This window comes from Thamnophis elegans, chromosome 6 (genome assembly GCF_009769535.1).
Source record: "Thamnophis elegans isolate rThaEle1 chromosome 6, rThaEle1.pri, whole genome shotgun sequence".
NCBI lineage: Eukaryota > Metazoa > Chordata > Lepidosauria > Squamata > Colubridae > Thamnophis > Thamnophis elegans.
Window position 1 is genome coordinate 23,720,841 of NC_045546.1, and position 15,244 is coordinate 23,736,084.

The 15,244-nt window shown below is 38.5% G+C and overlaps 1 protein-coding gene across 1 annotated transcript in view; it reads left to right on the forward strand.

Moving 5' to 3' along the window:
• Positions 1-15,244, forward strand: part of MTUS2 (microtubule associated scaffold protein 2) — a 222,546-nt gene that overhangs the window by 127,669 nt on the left and 79,633 nt on the right. The window contains exon 5 of the mRNA XM_032220483.1: positions 9,860-9,958. Within this exon, the coding sequence (XP_032076374.1) occupies positions 9,860-9,958 (99 nt within the window). The remainder of the gene's footprint in view (positions 1-9,859; positions 9,959-15,244) is intronic.

Here is a 15,244-nt window from a genome sequence, read left to right on the forward strand (position 1 = left end):
TTAGTAGTCCTTTACTATATGCTTATGCATATGCATGCGCGCGCGCGCGCACACACACACACACACACACACACACACAGAGAGAGAGCAATATATTTGGCATTTAACCAGGAATCTAAGACTGTTTCTTTGGGAATACTGAGATTATGGTTAGCTATTGCATCGCAAATACAATCCTTGTATTAGCTCAGAAGAGACCAGATGCAGAACATATAATTTTTAGATGCTAGCAACTAGAGCTTGCTAATTATGAGGTTATTTTTAATCTTGTTACGCTGCATAGTATTTCATAGAATGCAAATATAAAATGCAAACTTTGCAATGGATAATTCAATGCAATATTGCACCTTGTGTCTGCAGATCCTTTCTGTGAAGGCTGTGTAAAATACTTCAAAGGTTTTGTTTGATAACACAACCTGGTCTTGTGAAAGCAAAGAACTTCTTCAGAATATTACCACAAGTGTGTCTTTTTTGCCAGGTGCATGTGACTGCTTCAGAGCTGCTTTTGATTATCTCAACACATATATTGTATGTGTATATACAATCATTTTACATGCATGTATATGCATCACATGCATTGTATGTGTGCATTATGAAGCGCTGTTGTGGAAAGACTGGGATAGCCCTACTTTTCTTACTTTAGATGGCTGTTACGCAAAGGAAATACAAAACATTATGTTTCCTTTCATTATAAGTGTTATTCTTTTCCTATACATCTAGGATTCCTTGTATACATCTAGGAAGTCTTTGAAGCTGTTGTGATGACAGATTTTAACTACATCTGTTAGCAAACTAACTCCACCAAATGCAAAATGTCAAATAAAATGCCAGTTCTGGGGGTTGAGGAAAGCTCAGAAGAGGGCTCTGTGTCAGAGGCAGAGAGGGAGTTAGACAGTGCTGAGGCAGAAGAACAGTGAAGCCTGTTCCCAGTGTGTGCATGTGCAGAGCTGCCAGAAGACAAGAACAACTAAGAAAGGAGGGTTGACTTAAGAGCAAAGCCACACCTTGAAAGTGATTGGCCCCTCCCAGAAGAAACAAAAGAGGAATGAACAAGGAGTAGGCTTTTGCAGGAAACAATTTGTTCATTCGGTCTGGAAAGTTCTGTTTGTGATTATAAGAGACTCTGTGCCAAGTTTTGCTTTGCCCTGCGTTTGGAAATTAACTGGCATGAGAAAAGGTGTGTGTGGATAAACATTCATCTGAAAGACTGTTTGCTAAAGCCATGCTGACTATGAATGAAAGGAATTCACAGCCGTGCAAATAAAAGAGGTTTTTCAGGACCAAGACTTTGCTTCTTGCTTTCTAAGGAAGCCTGGGTCAGAACAATTGTAAGCATCTTGAAGTCTATCCTGTGCTTCCTAAAGTCAGTTGCCTTTATCAAAAACAGATCATGTAAGACAAATCCTATCTTTTTTCTTTCTTTCCTTTAAAAAAAGGAAAGGAAGTTTCTTCCTTAAAAGAGTGGAATAATGAATGAACATGGGCAGTGATGGGGAAGGCAAGGAGAGGAAACAAACAAGGAATCCAAAAAGGGAAGAACATTGAAGAACTTTGAGTTCTTGGTGTTCTCTGAAGTTGGTTGTTTGCTTGCCAACATTTTGTTACCAAGTTAACTGGTCTGAAGATGATATCTAGTCTGTTAATGAAACAATCAAGCATAGGGATCACAAAGGATTCCACAGTTCAACCTGAGCCACATAGATTATCTTCTATTAAAGAACTTCTGAATAGTAGTACTCCAACATCCAAGATATTTTGCACAATGGACAAAAAGTTGAGATCAACAGTTCACTGTCTAAATTTTGTTGCCGGTCCTTCATCATATTAATAAATCGTGATCATATTAATACATTTAGATTTTTCGACAAATTCTGATAGACCAACAACCCAGGAAACTAATCTATGTTTCAGTGAGGTACAGCAAACAATTTCCAAAACTTAGATCAGTTTTTTGAAAAAAAATATATCTCTGTTTCCATACATTCAAAATAGTGTATAGAAGGTATTGTAGTCAATTAATGGATGGGTCTATGTTTTAGCTTGCAACTTCTTCAAGAAAGGAACTTTGGATATATAAATTTATGTATTTATTATTTGTGATAACATTTATATGCCACCCATGTCATTGTCAACTGACTCTGAGCAGCTTACAACATCCTTAAAGCAAAAGTAGAAAAGATTAAGTACTGGAATCAATAGAGATTAAATAAATTAGACACCAGAATACAATGGGATCTTCTTCTTAATCCATTGATTACCTTCAGGCTGGAACAGTCCCAATTTATGAAGATTTGAGTAAGTTAAATCCTTGTGATAAGGAGTAAATAAGGAGGCATTTGGTAAAGAAAAATAAAGTATACTAATAAGTTTAAAAAAACAGTCTGACCTGTGCATTCTTATTTAACACAAACATGGTGGGGCAAACAATGATATTTTATAGAATCTGCTTGTCATCCAAATGAGGCTTCTTTAATTAACCCCACACAAATCTCATCGTTTTGCATCACTCCACAAATTTGAGCCATCCAAAACCAAAGCAACAGAAAAGAAGCACCTTACGTGGTATGACAGAGTATTAGAAAATAATTGCTATGCAAATTGTTTTGATGACATGAGCTGATTGGTTTTCTTCCATTCTCTGAAATGAGCAGCTCTAATTGGATTCACTGCATTAAATCATCCTTCTGTGCAAATTTGGGCCATCACTAGCATGTCAAAGAAATAGATTAGGAGGAGGAGGTGGTGATGGTGGTTAGAATAGAAGCACCAGATGATTTGGAACTTGTCCTTTAATTCTGTTGAAATTAATTATACTTGCAGAGCCACTGGAGATAATGCAACCAATAATTTTGAAGAAAGCACAAGCCTTTAAAAAGATCCTGGCTTGCCAGTCAATTAGGAGATGAAAAGCCATCTCTGATGGTTCCTTTCCCACTGATGGCAGGCAGGAGGACCTTTAGCAATAGGTTTTGTAGGTGGGACATGAGGAATTTGGAGTTCACCTGAGCAGTCAATGTGAATTAAGAGTACCATCAATTAAAATATGTATGCAAATACTTGAAGAACCATTCAGATGAGAAATACAAGTTGGAATTGAGAAGATGGACTGATTATATTCAAAATGAATATGGGACTAAGAAATTTCAGTTAGCTTATGAATGAACGAACAAGGAATGTTACAATTTATCTAAAGTTAGCTTTACAAAAGGGGAGTTAAAGTATAAGTGAAGGTACGATGCTAAAGTTAGTTAGTTTATTTTAGTGTATGATTGTTAAATGTTTATGCCCTGTATTTTGCTCTGGAAGGTTGGGGTGGAGGGGGAATTGGGGTGGAGGGAAGGAAGAGGAAAGGTATACAATTGTAAAATTTATTAAAACTCTTTAATAAAAAAAAAGTATGCAAATAGGTGGCATGGTAAACACATCATTGTCTGTCATTAACAATAACTTGTAGAAGTATAAAAAGATGAAAAGTACATATGAGGAACATATCCTAACTCTAAAAGGACATTAAAATTGCTCTTGGGAATGAATCTTCTTTTCAAAGACTCTCCACAGCTTTGGAGACACTAAGGATATTCATCTTTCACAAGTAATACTACCTCAGTTGAAATGGTGGACTTTCCTTCTTCAAGTTACAACAAGCCCTCCAGGTTTTCAGATTCAGTGCCATAAAATCCGTTAAAGTTCAAATCTGACACTTCATACTGGAACCAAAGGTTGTCCACTTCGATTGGCATAGCATTAGTGTAATAGAACAATAACAGCAATTACGTTATAATGAAAGTGTTAGAGTGTGCAGAGATGGACAAATTTACAAAAGAAAAGGAGAAAACAGAATATTATATGGTATGGAATGAGTGGTACAAATGGCTAGCTAGAGGACAGGTGTAAAGCTTAAGGAAAGACTAAATGAAGAAGACACAGGAGTTAGAAATTAACAATGTATAGGTAAGGTACAGATAAAGAAACATGTAAAAATGGAAAGAAGGATTGTAAATTAAGGACTGTATATAATAGTATCACATATATAGAGAAAGAGAAACTGAAATAAAGGGAGAGAAGTACATTTACAATGGATGTATACCGAGGTAGAAATGTTATACAGAAGAAAATTGCATTTTTTTCTTTTTGTCATTTTTTAAAAAAAAACTGTTTAATAAAATATTTTTTTTTAAAAGCAATTATTTTAATGGTATAGCACATTTTTACCTAAATAATTATACTCTGTTGTTACTAAATGTCTTCTCCTATATCCATCCTTAAACAGTTATGTCTGCATAACACAATTGCAAAATGCCTTTATGTACACACACACACACACACACACACACACACACATACCACACACTTGTTGTGATTTGAGTTTGATCTGGGGGAGAAGGAGTCAACTTTTGTTATATTATTATTGCCGTTCAAAATTAAAGAAAGAAAAAAAATGCTTCTGTTTTGTGACTTGCCTATTCTGATCTGGACTATGGTGTAGTGAGAGAATAAGAAGAGACAACTCTTTTCTTTCAGGATTTCCTCCTTAAAATAATCAATTTCTTTTTCCTTGGTTTTTTTAAAATTAATTTATTATTAAAATAATAAATTTTAAGTAGCGGTGCAGGGAGAACATGGATTTTCAGCAGGAAAAGTGTTAGTTCCATTGCATGCAGACTAATTCTATCTAGATTAGCAGTGATTGAAAAATGTGTTTTAAAATTTACATATAGTTCCAAAGAATAAAAAAGAACTTTTTTTTTTGCAAGAAAAGGAATAAAACCCCTTCATTGTCACACAGTGGTAGAACCCATGAAGGTCAAGAAACAAAAGGGAAAGGATAACAACTGATTTCTTCACTTCTGATTTCCAGGCTAACAATCATCATCTTGTGTCTGTTCTTGCTTATTTATTCTCATTTCCTCTATCTTGTCACCCGCGCTCCCAGGTCACTGGTTAATTTTCTAGTGAGAACAGAATTGAATTATTTTTTTAACCCAGATAATATTTCCCATCCCATGTCTTCCTTTTCTCATTTTGTTTCAAATAAGGCATGCTGCAGTGCTTCATTATTCATGAAGGATAGGATTACTTGTGGTTATCAGACTAGAGGGATAAAATGATAACCTCTTTGCAGGAAGCCACACCATATCCTTCCACCTCACCCTACTCCATCCCAAGTGGTTTTGTATTCAGTTTGGAAATTCCACTAGTTAATTGTTAACATTTAAAAAGATTTCGGTGGACAGGTTGCTCCAAACAAGAGATGGTATTCAGCCAGTTCTGACTGGTTCTAGCGAACTGGTAGTGGAAATTTTGAATAGTTCAGAGAACCGGCAAATAACACTTCTGGCTAGCTCCGTCCCCATCTACGGAGATGGAAAGCAGGTTAGTGAGATGGGGAAGGAATGGGGATTTTACAGTATATCCTTCCCCTGGAGTGGGGTGGGAATGGAGATTTTACAGTATCCTTCCCCTGCCATGCCCACCAAGCCACGCCCACCAAGCCATGCCACACCCAGAGAACCGGTAGTAAAATTTTTTGAAACTCACCACTACTCCAAACATAGATTACTTGAAGGTTTGAAGGTTTGAAGGTTTATTTTATTTATATGCCGCCCTATTCCCTGAGGAACTCAGGGCGGCTCACAAACCCAAGGGTGGGAGGTAAACACGGAGAAACTACAACAGAAAAGGTACAGGGGAATTTAAAAGACACTCAACAGTCACACGATTCGAGAGGGGAAGGGAACTCATCAACCGCAGGCCTGCCGACACAGCCAGATTTTAACGGCTTTACGGAAAGCCTGGAGAGAGGAAAGGGTCCGAATCTCTGCGGGGAGTTCATTCCAAAGGGCCGGAGCAGCCACAGAGAAGTCTCTCCCCCGGGTAGTAGCCAGATGACATTGGCCAGTAGATGGAACCCGGAGGAGGCCTAATCTGTGGGATCTAATGGGCCTTTGGGAGGTAATTGGCAGCAGGCAGTCTCTCAAGTATCCAGATCCAATACCATGAAGGGCTTTATAAGTACTTATTGGATTGTCAAAGATTTTGGCTTGTTTATTTGCTTGTCAGGAGGAGCTGGTAAAGCCCACTTCTTTCAGCCTCTCTATCACATTTTTCCTGTTTTTCCCGAGTTCTCTTCCTTCCCCCTTTAAAGTCTGGATTTTTAAGACAAGTGATGTTTTCCCTCAAGAGTAGGAGAGGACAAGATTATTCTCTTTTGTGTTATGTGGCTATGTCTGAATTTGTCTCCCTTGTCTGCTAGCTTGTTCCCACCATTGTTTACATGCTTGGAAGATCTTGATTCTATGTCTCAAAATCAGTTATCAGTAAATGAAGTAATCAAAATTGGTGAATGAGAAGAAATGTATTTTGAGCACCAGGAGACTTGACAAATTTCATCCTGTACTTATCAGGCACACATAGCCAGATCTTATTTATGGAGTTCAACCTTCTGTGGGGAATTTATATATTAAAGATACCTGCATATAATACATTAGGTTTAGGAATTGGTAGATTCTGGTGTTCATTAATACATTACATTCATACATTAATAGCATATTAGTACTAATATAACAGGGGACTAATTCCTTTGAATTCCTAATTCCTTCACAGATAATACTTCACATTGATATTTTCAACTAGATACACGAGGTTATTCATACAAACTGCTTTAGAGTGATTTTGATTCATTCATTCAAATAACTCAAGGCATCAACACCTTCCTCCTCTTTTTTGTAATTGCATTCTTATTGCATTCTTATGTTCCCTTCATGGTAGGGTTGAGCTTGGGATAATGATTCACCCAGGGTCATGGAATAAACAGCTAGGGGTGAAAGAGAACTAGAACCCGAGATGTCTGGCTCTGATCCCACCAGATTTGGCCCTATTAAGGTGGATTGGTGGATTTCCAATTTTTTTTTCCTGAAAGAAAATAAGTGAAATTTGGAATGGGTAAACTGATGGTTTCAGCATATAAAGCCCAGAAAACAAATTTGTTCAGATACATCATAAAATTTAAAAAGACTGGAAAGTGAAAAGATTGCATGGGAATCCATACATGCGATTTTTTTTTGTTCCAAATTAATACAGTTTAGAGATTTGCTGGTTCTGTGTTTCTCACTTTTTTTTTAATTCTACAGAGCAATATACAGTAAAGCAGCTAACCTACAAGCTACTTTAAGTGCACTTTCAACCAGTGTAGTCAGTTAACTATGTGCCACTTGGCTGACCATTTCCTTTTACATTCAAATGGATTATAAATAATTCTGTAGGTTTTCTATGCATTCCAGACTGAACAATCTCTTTGTACTTCCTTACTCTGCAGTTCTTCACAGTTAGTCTATTAAAATCCTACTGACTCTAATGGGACTTTAAGAATTTAACCGGGTGGATCCTTTTCTCTTTTACTGCACTTATCCAAAACTCTCTTTTTGGCATGCATACTAGAAGTTCCCTTTTACTGCTTTAAATGATTTTCCAGACTTTATGAAGTTTTTGCAAAGAAATGTCAATAAAGGGTTTTAATCTTAATACAGAAAAATATTCTTACTCTTTAAATACTTCATAAGGTCATGTTTTTGGTGCCTAAGCTGCAAAGTATTAGTCATCAAGGTTTTAGTATACAGGTAGTCCACAACTTACAATAGTAAGCCATATGGCTCCTGTTCCTTGTTTTCACACAAAATAACTCTGGGGTGGGTTGTATTAAAAGAGAAGGACTGGCCCAAAATCATCTTTAGTCATGGCTGAGAATAGAATAGACTTGGCTCTACTCCAATGACAGTCTAACCCAGAGGTGGGTTCCTACCAGTTCGCACCTATTCGGTAGAACCGGTTCGTCAAATCTACCGAACCGGTTAGAAGAGGTCCCACCAGTGGACCCGGAAAGCAGGCCACACCTACAGAAGAGGTTCCAAAATTTTTTGAAACCCACCACTGGTCCTTGGATATGATTATTCTACACTTTCATGCTCATATTTATAAAACTCAGTGCCTCTGTGAAAGGTAAGGATGACTACTGCGTTTGTGGTGCAATCAGAGCATTGTGTGTGTTGAAGTTGTTTTAACGCAAAGCAAAGATGCCTTTTAAAAAACAAGTTTACATCATATTCTTATGCATGTCAGGGCTGTGTGTGAGGTAATTTAAGTTGTTTCTGACAAGTGTCGTCGTCATCTTCATATCTGGTCACATGGGCGACAAGCCACTCCCATCCGGTCACATGGAAAGCAAGCCACTCCCACAAAGGAGGCCACACCCACAGAGTAGGTTCGAACAATTTTTGAAACCCACCACTGGTCTAACCTCTTATTTACTACACAAGTGAGATTCTAAATATAAATCTTACTCAATTTCTTCAAAAGCGTCTGTGTTTCATCCAAATTGTGGTTTAATAATTTATAATGCCAGCAGTGCTTTATAGGGCAGTATATGTTATCAAACAACTTTTCTTCCATTCTCAATTCCTAAATAGTAAAGAAATAGACTTGTGTTTTTGTGAGTAGCAAATTGACTTCAAACACATAAGGGAAATCTGGCCTGTGATCCAATTAATCTACAACCAACCTGCCTAAAGTCTTCTGTGTATTTTGACTCATTTCCCAGTCCTGTTTCAATACTCTTTCTCGCTCCTAATGTTCAAAGAGGTTCTTGAAATAAGCTTTATTCGGTGACTGAGCAATAAGAAAGGAAGCTAAACTTTAATCTGTCCAGGGGAAAGCTCCATCAACTGATGGAACAACTGAGGAAGTGAGTTATGGGGGAAGTGCTGGGATATGTGTTTGTATCTTTGTGATTGAAATGTGTGTATAGGTTCTCCATACATATGTGGATTGAATATAAATATTATACATTATGATTTGTTTTACTATTTAGTTTTTCCATATTATGAAGTATTCTGAGTTTTGTACAGTGCCTAGAAATGTGAAACATGGTATATCTGAAGATGGAATCGTCTTCACCCATTTAATGAACTTACCTATGGTATATGACGTCAAATTCCTAGAGTGCCTTTCTGTAACTGTGAAGTTAATCATGTGAAGTATTAAATACCACTTTACCATACTTGGAATACTGCATCCAGTTTTGGTTGCCATGATGTAAAAAAGATGTTGAGACTCTAGAAAGAGTGCATAGAAGAGCAACAAGGATGATTAGAGGATTGGATGCTAATGTATGAAGAACGTATGAAGAGCAGTTACAGTTTAATGAAAAGAAGGACTAGGAGCAGAGGTGGTATATGACCGGTACACCCCGGTACAGGCGTACCGGTGCCTGCTGTGAGCACCAGGTACCATTCCAGTATGGTGCTCCAGAGGGCCCACCTGCCCTCCTTACCTGTATTTGAGCCGATTGGGGCTTACACGGACGTGCACAGAGCATACGGCACCTGCGCGATGCTCCGCCGAGCAGCTGGAGCATTGCGGAGGCATTGCAGAGCATCGAGGGTGGTAAGTACACATGCGTGCAACAGGATCCGGAACCCACCACTGACTAGGAGTGACATCTTGGCAGTGTTCCAATATCTAGGGAACTGCCACAAAGAAGAGGGGGGTCAACCGAGTCTCGAAAGCAACTGAAGGCAGGAGAAAAAGCAATGGGTGGAAATTAATTAAAGAGAGACCCAACCTAGAACTAAGGAGGAATTTCCTGACAGTTAGAACAATTATTCAGTGGAATGACTTGCCTTCAAAAGTTTTGGGTAAAACATTGGAAGAGTTTCAGAAGAGATTGGGCAACCATTTATCGGAAATAGTATAGGGTTTCCTGCCTGGGCAGGGGATTGGACTAGAAGTCCGCCAAGGTCCCTTCCTATTCTGTTATTCTTGTATGTTTCATTTTCAGTCATATACACATATATTTTTCTTACAGGGCCAAAAAAAGAAGGACAGAAAGATCAGGAAAGCAGCAGGCCTGCCATCTCATCCCCCAAGAGACTGGTAGTAGCAGCCACCAAGCTCAATTCACCAGGTATTTGTAATCTGGGAACACTTATGTTTAAAAAAAGATTTTACGTTTGTAGATGGAAAATGATTAAAGTATGGTTTTCTGGAATAATGTCCAGATCAATGCAAATCTGTACAAGGCTGAACAAGAAGAGGTGTGTACCTGTTTTTTAAATGGTTAAAGCAGCTGAGTCTTTTTCCATTGTGTGACCATTTCAAAACCTAGGTGCAGCATTCGTTACAAAGCTTCTTAGTTATACATTTATTCTGATTGATTAGGGGAAATGAGGGAGAAGAAAGCAAAAAGTGTTATTTATTTGTTAGGTTGCCCTGCATGAACACAAACTCTATAAACACTAAATCTCAGACCGTCAAGCATCAGTAAGCAAGTTTATTATATAAGCAGACAAAACAAATTGTATCAGATTACCTCTGGATGGAACAAACAATGTATTTTTTTTCTATAAATGAGGACCTTATTGTTAGAAATTTAAAATATGGAACTTATTTAATTTGTCAATGCTATCACGTCATGCAGAGTGTACAAATATTTCTAGCTATGGTTATTTTTTTTAACATACTACATTATCTAGTAGAAGGCATCATATTTCTTACGGGTAGGATAAGAAGAAGAATAAATCCTGAGTTGTTGGCTCATGTACAAACCTGTATTCTGCTTTTCCTTTAGTCCTCTGTCAGCAGTCCCTGCATTTAACTGCAGAATTGTTTTCTATAACAGTCTACATAATTAAAATGCCACAGGTGGAGACAAGTAGTTGGCAACTGTGAACAATAAATGAGAAGGTCAGATGAATACATTCATGTGTACTTAAAACTATAGTATTGATTTGGCTCATTAGTAAGAGTTCTCAATAAAAACATTTTAATGAGCTAAAATTATTCTTCAATTAGCGAGATAATTTGAGGTTTAAATGTTTAATGTTTGAACATTTCCACAAAACAACTTGTAAATAAAAACAGCGTGGAAAGGCATTTCCAAATTGTTTCTCCTCCTTCCCCTTATAATGAAAATTTGTATTATTAATAGTAATAGCATTTAGACTTATATTCCGCTTCATGGTGATTTACAGCCCTCTCTAAGTGGTTTATAGAGTCAGCTACATTATTCTAATTGTGAAACTACTTAATTTAATACAGAATATCATGAAAAGTCCTTGTCAATGTTCAATAGCATAAGTACATATTTTGCATTCTTCTCTTTTATATTCAAAAAAGAGATTCCTTAAGTCTTTCTTGCTTTCAACCATCAAAATATGTCATTAAAGTATCTAAGTTTATTTATGTTTCTTCCAACAATTTTAATTCCAATTTCTGTTTCTTCTTATTCCCACATTTATCATATATTCTGCACAGAAATAAATCAGGGGACAATTTATAACCTTGGTGTATTTCTTTCCCAGTTAGGAACCATTTAGCTGGCAATGAATCATTTAGCAAATTTCATTTTAACTGTTGTTTTCTGGTCACTATACCTACTTTTCCTGAGATTTGTTATATTCAGGTTTTTACAGGATATTCATGTTTGATGTGGAATATGCAGTCACCACTGTTTATAAGATATAAAGAAGAAATAGGTATATTTATTTATTTAAAAATAAAACCTCCTATTTTTAAAACCTTCTTATCTTTCAATTATCCATTGGATGCTAGCAATGTCTAAAGATACCCAGCGTTTACTGAATCCCAATTCTATATTTTGGAATTTTATTTTCATGTACTTGAACTCTAGATTGCAGAATTTTACTTTACTAGCATGCAAATTAAGGAAGCTAGGTGGTTTATATGCAACTATACACATAGAATGTAAGTGGAGAGAACACTAGTAGCTTATGCTGCCAGGAATCATATCCATTGTTTCAGATGAGGTCTTCACTTGCACACTAAGGCACTTAAATTTAACTACTAAGAAATCTCAACCATTCGTTTTTCTGAAAACTACATCTAATCATCTTGGTCATCTCCCTAGGCCAGTGATGGCAAATCTTTTCGGTACTGAGTGCCAAAAAGGTCACACAGAAACGTGTGCACACCAGTGGTGGGTTTCAAAATTTTTTAGAACCTCTTCTGTAGGTGTGGCCTGCTTTGTGGGAGTGGCTTGTCGGCCATGTGACTGGGTGGGAATGGCTTGCTGGCCATGTGACCAGGTGGGAGTGGCTTGCTGGCCATTTTACTGGGTGGGCGTTGCCAACTTGTAAAATATGGTGAAACTCACTTAACAACGCTCTTGCTTAGCAACCAAAATGTTAGTTCAGAAACTCTGGCATTTGAAGCACACAAGTCTTAAAGCTGTTAAGTTACAAGACCCTTGCACCCCTACCCCTTTAGAAAAAAAAACCCATGGGTGTTTAAACTTGACAGCTTTAAGACTTGTGGACTTCAAATCCCAAAATTCCTCCTCTTGCTCTTCATCTTGATGGTGTGCGGACTGGCGGGGGGAGGGAGCTGGAACCGGTTCTAAATGGCACTGTAGATTTGTGATACCTCTTCTATAGAAGAGGTCAGAACTGGCAGGAACCCACCCCTGGTGCACGCGCATTCGTCAGGGCCGCGCTCCAAAAAAGCTAAACTGCCAGGTTCTAGTGCACATGTGTGCCCAATGATCAGCTGGCTGGCATGCAAGGACAGGCCGGTTTTCGGCACTGCCGCAGCTGTGAACGGATAACGCTCCAGAAAAGCCAAACTTTTGGGTTCTGGTGCACATGCACACCCAACAATCAGCTGGCCAGCTCGCATGCACACACCAGTTTTTGGCACTGTTGTGTGTGCGAAGGGCAGCTGATCGTCACATGCGCATGTGTGCCAGAAAACACACATGCAAGGCTACGCGTTCTGGGCAACATGGCTTCGTGTGTCACTTTGGGCATGCGTGCCATAGCTTCGCCATCATGACCCTAGGCTTTCCATATTATTTTTCATTTGTAGTACCACTGCCCTGTTAAAAGCATGCACCTTTGATACACTAGCTTTAAATGACAGGTTGGATTGAGTGCAGCTGATCTTCCAAACGATCTTGAAAGCCATTTCAAAGCTTTAATTTTGCTTCTCAGCATTGACCTGGGCTACTTTTGGGGAAACTCTCAGAGAGCCAAAAGAAATGAACCAATCGGAATATATTCTATATACTGAACTATGGGCTGTCACTAAATCTATAATTGCAGCAAAAGTTTATTATTTGAATGGAGTGTCGTTATCTTTCAAAATGCCAGAGATGACACTCTTTAAATTGCTGCTCTGTTTTTTAAAATGATGACAGCGAAAGCGGAAAGACAGCTGTATTGCATAATAGCAGGACAATACATGCCAGCATTTTAAAGCAGATGCTCATTTTCTGTAGAGCTGTTTAGAAAATGTTGTTGGAATGCACACTTTAAAAATAATCCTAACATTTCTTTTTAAGGCCCCCAAACTCCTCAGCTTAGATTTGACAATTTTCTATTTCAAGGAAAATGTTGCAGCTCAAAACTGATATATTGATTTAGACATGCAAAGTATTACAAATACAAATGTATTACTACATACAAACACCCTAGCCACAGAGGTCTGGGTCTGATAGGTGACAGTTTATAGACCCTTGAGAAGCAGATGGTTTTCAGTTTATCAAGCTTATTTAATCAATTAAAAGCACATTACATTTTGTTATACCCGTTTCTCAATCGGCAAGCTATGAACCATGCTGCTATGGACTACCCATGGGCTGAAGTGAGTCAGTATCCATCAAACAGTATGTACATTAGTGTTCTGACCCCCCCCCCACTTCTCCGTCCAGGAATGAAAGCCAACACAGACGTACAAAATAATGTTTTAATCAGTCCAAGCTCTTGTTGGCTGCAAGCCCAAATAAATAAAGATAATAGCTCTGGCAGAAAGTCCTATAACTCACAAAATACTGCAAACCCGGCTTCTCTTATCAAGCCACTTATCCAAGTTGGCTTCTCTCGGTTTGTGAACACGCACAAGACCCAGAACGAGAACGTTGACTTCTGCAACCAGGGCGTGGCATCAGCAGTCCCTTTTATCAGCAGGAGGGGATCTTGATCAGCATCAGCTGTTCGTAATCACCTCCTGTAGTTACTCCTTTGTTCTTTACACTGAGTAGCCCTGCGCCTGCATGCATCCTGATACAACTCCCAAATGTTTTCCGAAACATTCCCTTTGATCCAATGCTCTGCCGCCACCTGGTGGCCAACCAGTCTCTCCTCGCCCTGCTAGGAGTCGACACCCTGCCTAGGGTCCTCCACCTCCTCCAAGGCCGACTCATAAGACCCTTCGCTGTCGGAGTCTGGCGGCAGCTCCAACGGCACCTGCTGGGCCACAACACATTAGGATGGAAATTAAAATATTATGGCACTGTCAGGTCTCCTTTACTTTTTTTCTTATTTTTTTCTTATTTTCTTATGCTGGCTAATTTTGTTGTATTTATTTTGTACAATGACAATAAAAGCTATACTATACTAATCTAAGAGAGGTTAGTGGAAATTGTGCTGTGGGATAGGGAGGACAGATGAAGAAAATATTAAGAAGCTGTTTCTAGCCAACTACTACTAGATAGCAAAATTGTTATACTTTCCTTTCATTTTTATAATTAAGGTACTGTCAATGGAGGCACTTATTCTGCAATTGCTTGGCAACTTTCATGGAATTTTTATCTCTGCAAAACCGCTGAAGGATTATGCTATTGGTCCTGGTGAGCTAAGTAGAACATCGAATAATAGGATTGATGGTCTTCTAATCCAATCCACTGCTCAAGCAGGAGACCCTATATCATTCTGGACAAATGCCTGTCCAGTCTATTCTTGAAAATGTCCAGTGATGGAGAACCAACAACATTCAGAGATAATTCGTTCCACTGATTAATTGTTTTAACTATCAGAAATTTCTCAGTTCCAATTGGATCTCTCTTTAAAGATCTTCTACCTGTTATTTCATATCCTGCCCTCAGGTGCTTTGGAGAATAGGTGAATCTTCTCTCCTCTGTGACTGACCCTCAAGGACTAGAAGACTGCTATCATATTGCCCTTAGGTCCTTCTCTTTATTAGACTAAACCAGGGATAAGCAACCTTAAACATTCAAAGAGCCACAAAGGTCTAACTGGACGCCCCCCCCCCCCCATTCAATTCTGGAGCAGACTGGAAGTTTAGTTCCCCCACCATAGTCTCCTCCTAGCGTGGCATTCTTTTTCCTCTACCTATCCAGTGGTGTGTTGCAGGTGGTACACCGCGGTACACAAGTACTGGCGCCTGCCGGAAGCAGCAGCCACTGTACCAGAACGGTGCTTTGGAGGGCCCGCCT